The 7,500-nt window shown below is 38.2% G+C and overlaps 1 protein-coding gene across 10 annotated transcripts in view; it reads right to left on the bottom strand.

The window, feature by feature from the left end:
- The window catches only part of Calx (sodium/calcium exchanger 3), a 143,413-nt gene that overhangs the window by 569 nt on the left and 135,344 nt on the right, over positions 1-7,500 (bottom strand). For 4 of the 10 annotated variants that reach the window (XM_086545007.1, XM_086545009.1, XM_086545011.1 and 1 more), the window contains exons 6-8: positions 6,462-6,620; positions 2,732-2,903; positions 1-2,521 (exon numbers count right to left, since the gene is read on the bottom strand). The exon at positions 1-2,521 is cut by the window's left edge and continues 569 nt beyond it. In XM_086545007.1, coding sequence (XP_086401133.1) covers positions 2,317-2,521; positions 2,732-2,903; positions 6,462-6,620 — 536 coding nt within the window. In that variant the 3' untranslated portion in view covers positions 1-2,316. Of the gene's footprint in view, positions 2,522-2,731; positions 2,904-3,598; positions 3,826-6,461; positions 6,621-7,500 lie in introns of those variants that run through there. The other 6 variants (XM_086545012.1, XM_086545010.1, XM_086545006.1 and 3 more) reach the window with 2 other exon arrangements.

The following is a 7,500-nucleotide window of genomic DNA, read 5'->3' as shown; positions in this document are numbered from 1 at the left end:
CTGAGTTTTATCTAAAAACTTGATTCGTCTGGAATACAAGCAAGCAAAAAAAGAATTAAAAAAAAACTCATGTAAGCTCTGTAACAAGAGGTGACCTTTCTTTACATGTCGGAACATACCCACTGTTTCAGAACAATGCCTTTTTTTTTTTAAATATGATGGTTACGTGGAAGAAAAAAAAAATAATATCCAGTCGCGCAGAGCTATCTAAAGGTCAGAGCGATGTTCACGAAGTAGGAAAATCAGAAAAAAAGAAGATATTCAAGTATGCTATATCCTGAGCTTACATGGCTTAGCCGTTTTAAGAATTGCCAATGGCACATAGAGTCAGAAAAGAACTATTTTAGAAAGAGATCCATTTTCTTCGCTGTTCTTTGTAAGTCTCGGTAACAAAGGGGCCGAGAACCATTTTCTTAGAACGATTCCTCATAATCTCTGAGAGGAGCGTGTGTGTTTCTTTTATGCTATACAAATATTTGAAAGAGCCTGGCTATTGTGTATAAAACTGACTACAACAGATCAATGAGGTATACAGCTACCTATGTACAGTGCAAATTTTGATTATTTACATTTCACGACTCTTTCAAATAAACAATACTTTCCCACAGTAGATTATTTTTATTGGATATCCATTTGCTTTGATGTTTCCACTATAATCCTTAACAATAATGTAACATTTATAAAATATGTCTATCGAACAGAAAACGTTCAACACTCCCAACGAACATCAAGTTCATCTTCTCACTGTAGATAATTTGACAAAGGAAAAAAAAAATGCCTCCTACAGGTTGATGATGTACAATGATGAATAACAAATGTCATGAAGGATGATTGGTGGGGACAACTTCTGAGACACAATATACTGCGTCAGTATTTCCTCACAAGATTAAAGGTAGAACCTAGTTGGGACATTTTGAAGAGATGATGACTACGAACCAATTATTAGAAGATAGACTTCTAGATCATCAAAAAATCACTAATTAATAAACTCTCTATAAATATTCTCGACATTAAAGGCACTCATCTGAATGGTTTCGCTATCCAACTTTTGATTCTACTTCAATTATGCAAACCATTGACTAGCCTCATTGTACTGCTTATATTCTTGACTAGGTATTGGTATTGGAGAAGAAACCACAGTGGCCGGGAAAGAGACTAACGGCGAAGAGACAGCCATAGTGGGCATGGATGAGACATTAATGACACAGCACAACCACAGTGGCATGAATGAGGCATTAATGACAAGACACAACCATAGTGGCAGAGCTAAAGGGGATGATGGCACACAGTACAACCACAGAAACAAAACCCACATGTGGTAAAACAGAAAAATAAAACAACTTAAAAGATAACATACAAGGAATGAGGGTAGACTTTTCTTAGTGTTTTTTTTATTTTTTTCCAAAAGAGTTTGTAAGAGTAGGCCATTATTAAAGAGGAAAGTGCTGGGTGTTAGTCGAGTGTATGGGGCAGTGGACACCTTGATCACCCAAAGTATTCCTAACATATGGCGGACACGACCGACACCACTGTGATCATGGGCATGGTGGCTTTCAGAAGAGAGGCCATGAGAGCAACAAATGCTACCAAGTATAGCCATTCACAGCTGTGGCATAGCAGCCACTGTTAGCTATCACCATTAGCAACCATTCATGACTATCATTGTAGTTACTACTTGCACTTATGGAGGAAGTAGTTGATCAATTTTTTTTTTTGAGTTTTGTCATTTTATATTTGTTTTTTATCGTAACCATATGCAGTTTCCGTCATAGTCGCTGCACATGATAATTGCTGTAATAACCTCGTTTTAATGGTCTCCCGTAGCATCCACAACCACCGCCATGCCAAAAACTGAAATTTGTGCTAGGATGAGACAGAGGTACGGCACTGTTAGTGAGGAATGCTCGTAAGTCACGTCCATAGGGTATAAACAGGCTCATGAAGGGCTGTAGATCGATCAGCCTCATATAATACAAAAAGAGAGAAAAAAAAAGAAAAAAAAGAAATAAAATAAAATACTGAGCAAGTGGACGTGACCGCCAGAAAAGAGGCCCTTCGGATGGCGCTGAAGGACCGGTTGTAATTTTGGTGGTGGAAGAGGTGGAGGTGTTGGTGGTGATAGTGGAGGACATCACACGTAGTAGTCACTCACACAACGCTGCCGCTTAGGCCGCACGGCGGATAGTGGCAATGGTTAACTAGTCTACGCTGCTTTTGACCGTCCAAGCTCGGGCAGAGGTTACGGTAGAACCTCGCCGCCCGCCATGGCACTTTGCCCATCAGCCTTGCGACGTCCTCACAACCGAAACAGATCATTCATAGAGAGGGGATAATGTCGTATGCTTCCAGGGAGGACATGAAGACGTAGAAGACCCACAGGAAGGCGAGGAAGCAGGTCGTAATAATCTTGGGGATTCTTGGCCCGCCGAGTTCTCCTCCAATGCTCGGGTGTCGCCTGATCATCATCACGATAATTGCTACCGCTGCCTCCACGCAGAACAGTGTAACTGAGAAGGCCAAACTGTAGAGGGAAATCGAAGTTTGTAGTATCACGTTTAGTTAAAAAACAACAAAAAAACAGTGAAAGGCTTTGAATTCATAGGTATCTTATCTTATCTATCTATCTAACAACTACAACGAAGAGGAAATATGAATGAATCAGCGAATTCTCTCAAACCAGAATAACTCCGGCGGCGCCTTAATCAGCAACAACCGGAGTGAATCTACTTACTTTCCAGGCAAGACTTCAAAGTCCCTGTTTTGGACATTGTGGTAGATAGCAGCAATGGTCCATGCGATACCGATACCAAGGAACACGTTGACAGCGTTAGAGCCTGTGACATTGCCTACAGAGGCATCAGCGTAGGGGTCCTGCTGGGCGGCTACCTTTGAGGCAAAGGTATCTGGAGGAGGAATTCAAAAAGGTCTTACTAAAACCATCTTTGAAATATTGATTTGATTTGCGATATAAAAAACCTCATCATTAATTTTTTTTTAGAAAACTATTTCATTTGATTTTGTTGTATTTTAGACAATATCAATTTCCAGAGAAAAAGAAACAAAAGAAAATGCTATTAGATTATCAAGTCATTTTGGTAATTCTTTAAGCTTCTAATAGAACTAGGCAATTTTAATTGACAAAGCTGACAGAGTTTGGGCTTCGAAATATTCCTATATCCATTCATAAATATACGGGATTGAATCCCGATATGCAGTGTAGTAAAACAGTGTTAACTTTTATAAAATTAAATAACTAGAGAGTTCTTTACAGTACTTAAAGCAGGAAAGCATAAATAAATGAGACAACAATGCCATGCTGATGATCTAGGAACAGGCACTAATAAACAGCTGGTGTGCAGTTACAACAGCAAAGGTCTGGATGCCTCAGATGTCTTAGAGACTTCAATGAAATCTTAAATAGTTTAATTAATTTTTTTGATATCGTTAATTAGCATCAGACGAAAATACTTAGAATAAGCAAAGGAACAATAGTTATCACTATCAGGAAATTTTGTCATGATTTACATTATCCTTATCACTTTATAAAGAATACATGAATTAGAGATTACTTCTTGAACCAGCTCTTCTGCACGTAATGAATGCTGACTAGCAGTCATTGCTTATCATCGCCGAACATGACAATGTTAGAGTTAATGCTTGTGTTACCTGGAACGCTCGTCCCAAGCGCCACAATAGATATCGCCGTCACGGTGTCTCTAAGGCTGATAGTGCAGCCGAATTGACTGGCCACATCACCGATTAATGCAGTCAAAAATCCAATCGATGCAATTGAGATAATAAAACACGACCATCCACCTTGCCGGTCTGTGTGGGGTGATGTTAGTCAGATGTTAGCGTTAGACTAGATCCTACGTGACCTTTAAGGTGATGACAACTGCAAGCGCCATTAGCATGGATGGTTCTACATGCACTTTGCATGTATAAGATGTTTGTACAAGATAGATGTGATTATGGGAACTATAGCACCATCCACACTGCATGTCTAAGTTAGCAGTATTTAGCCTTTGAAAAAGTTAATACTAACATCAGCAGCAGCAAGCAGCACCTGTAAGCTTGAGAGTTAGTAGGAATGGAGGTATTACAAAATGGTAAAATTGATGAAGGACACACTAGCAAATAATGGCTCAATAGTCATTACAAAGGGATTGTAGGTTAAAGGGAAAACCATCATCAGGCTTAAGTCCACAATATCCATATTATCAATATTATCAAGTGTGAAGACAACAATAGGACAGTGTAACACCAGGGTGCTGCAATCTTGAAAACTTCTGCAAACTAGGAATAGTAAAGAATGGTTTAACATGTAATCACATTTTCCTCCAACCATTTTTATCAAAAAATTTACTTACAGAATATATTATATACCATCTACTGCCAGGAATCAAGATACAGCCAAATGAAGAGCAATTATCTGAGACTTAGAGGAACTAGGAGCAGGCTTACAGCACCCCCTGAAAAGGATGCTCCGTAGGCGGATGGGACTTAGTTGTGTGTTAGAAAGGTGAAGAAAAAACAAACAAACAAACAATAACATGAAGGTTTTCGTGTCACCTGGAACTGGAAAGTGAGCAACATTGTAAAAGGCCACGAGGAGACATGTAAGGGTAAGGACGACTGCGGTAGGGGACGGAAATACTTTGAAGTGTAATCATAAACGGACCAGTGTCGGTGCTAATTTAATAATGTATTCTTACTTGACAAACTATATAAGATATTTGGTAGATATTACAACTTGTTCATATCTAAAGAAAGAAGTGCTTTAAGATATATTATTTCTATTGTGTTACCCAAGGAGACTGAGCTGAATTCTTTTTCATATAGTGAACGGGACTAATTAATTTATCTAAAGGATTGCAGAAATTACAGTATGAACGTACCTTCCCTAGGATTTAGAAAGTGTACAGCGTTTGTGCTATTTTCGACTTGCTGTGCAAATTGTAAGGGGTATCTACAGATAAGAGTACTTTTACCATGAAAGAGGACGAAGTGCAAAATCAGGAATTTTCGGGCATTCTACTTACAGATATCAACAAACTAGATATGGTTGAAAGAAAAAAGAGAATTACATTTTATTTCAGTTAATATTTAACAATTATCATTGTTTTATTTTGAGAGAATGAGAGAGCAAGTTGTGTCTTCATCTATCAAAATCATAAATCAACATGGCATAATATAGCGGGTATGCTTACGTGGAAGGGAAACTAAAGTAAACTGGGTAGCCCACATGGCAATGCAAATAGATTTACTCATATATATGTATTCTTTTCTCCTTTCTACTGTTTTGCTAGAGCACTTTTGACACTCTTTGATTACAATGAAATAGTACAGCAGTGTACCTGGCATTGAGGTTCCAAGTGCAACGAAAGTGGTAGCAGTAACTGAGTCTTTGAGGTAGCTCGTGCAACCCAGTTGACTGGCCACGTCCCCTATGAACGCAGTCATCAGACCGATACCACATATTGAGCACATGAAACATGGGTATCCGCCTCCTAATGCTGTGCGTTTGACCGTCAGGGTGTGTTTCCGTGGTGAAAGAGGTATAGAGACCATTCCGTTTTTTATTATTATTATTATTTTTTAATGGAGAGAGAAGGATAGGAAAGAAGGGGGAATGGGAAGGAAGAGAGAAAATCTGTTTTAAACTAAAATAAACTTTGAACACTCTGCAGGCAAGAAAGCATGTTCACATTACACATGCACAACTTTGGGAGTAATCACAAATTGAAAAACCTTAATGAAGTTGCACCATCCAATTCGCAAACAGAAGCACCATCAAAAAGTGAAAACCTCAAGTGCTCTTCAGATGCATGCGCAGAAGATACAAATCCCAGAGACATGCCAAAACAAATGCAAAAAGAAGAAAAAAAAAGGAAACTGAAAAATCACATGGTTGCAAATCACACAGAAAAGTTTACGGATGCTGAGAAGATAAGAACTAGGAGTAAAGAGGAATTAGGTAAGTAAAAAAAAAGATAAAAAACAAAAAAGTATATATTACGTTTCAAAGTACCAACTCAAAATTCTTCTAATCAATCCCTTATACGCACGCACTAAGACTATAGTTTGTTATTTATGTATATATATATTTTTTCTAAGATATAAAATTCACCTATCGTTAGCGAGCTACTGACGATAATCCAAACCGACTGTGTTAGACTATATTATTGACACTAATGTTTCCACTTGAAAAACTGAACATGGTTTCTCTCATTAGTAATAAAATATATAGTCACGTTTCCATAGAATGAACACAACACGGAGTTGAAGTACAGTCTGATTCAAGAATTTATTATTAAACTACAAGAAACCGTCATTTCTTGAAAAAAGAAACATATTCTCCTAGAAAACTGTGACTTGAGAGAACCACTAGTGTTTCTTTTAGCTACAAAGTTAACAGAACCACAATCTTTTCTTTTACAATTTTCTTTCTACCAAGTTACCTGGAACACTTGTGCCCAACGCAACAAATCCAATAGCGGTAATCGTGTCCTTAAGGCCTATAGTACAGCCCACATGCGAGGCCATGTCGCCTATAAGGGCAGTGACCATTCCGATACCGAGAATGCTGATAACGAAAGTAGGATATCCAAGCAGCAGGTCTGCGTTCAACAAAGGCAATAATTAGAAATGACGACAACACCCGAGGTGGATTTTTTTTTTGTCGCGTGGAAGACCTGTTTGGATTAATTAATAAAAAAGGAAAAAAAAAAAAAAAATGGATATGGAAATATAAATTCTTCGTAATCCATGGATACTCATTCCTTCTGTCATACATTTGTTAGTGAAGTTAATACTGCTTTCTAGTATCATCTAACTAATTCGATTAAGTACGTGAGTTGCCGAGTCATATTATCAGCAACGCACATGAATATGAGAGAATGAGTGATTTTGTGTGAGGCTGCACATCCTATCTTCAGGTAAACTGAAGATGAAACGCGAAGATAATCAGTCTGCAATACATTTTTGGAAGTTGCATGTGCAATTTAGGTCAAATTGACACTTGGGTCAACAAATTGCATACTTGTTGGTGACTGCACTTCTCAGAGCTAAGCGTGCTTTGGTAGAAAAAAAAACGCCATCCTACTTTTACACATAACGCAACGGATGCTTAATATATGTGGTCAAAGCCCTGGAGAGAATGATTTTGAGTTAGTCTTTAAATAAGGGGGGTTCACCGCGCTCCTCTCTCTAGTAAAAAGCCCCTAGATTTAGGGTCCCGCCCTTTCAGTCAGCCGATTCTTGTCTCTATTGTGGGATCGCATTTTGTTGAAACGGTATACTGAAAAAAATCTGCAGAACTGTTGATCTTGAATAAATGATAGAATAAACTTTCAAGAAGTGATATATATATGTAAGGCTTCATTTCATGCCACATGAAAGCGGACATGGATGTCGGGCTCCAAAATATTGGAGGGCGGAAAGGAAGAGAATGCAAGGGATACAGGGATAAAAGAAACTTGTTATGAACAGAATACGATC

Source organism: Penaeus japonicus, unplaced genomic scaffold, assembly GCF_977035675.1.
Source record: "Penaeus japonicus unplaced genomic scaffold, GWHDUDI00000001_assembly GWHDUDI00000016, whole genome shotgun sequence".
NCBI lineage: Eukaryota > Metazoa > Arthropoda > Malacostraca > Decapoda > Penaeidae > Penaeus > Penaeus japonicus.
This window is presented reverse-complemented; position numbering and strand designations above follow the sequence as displayed.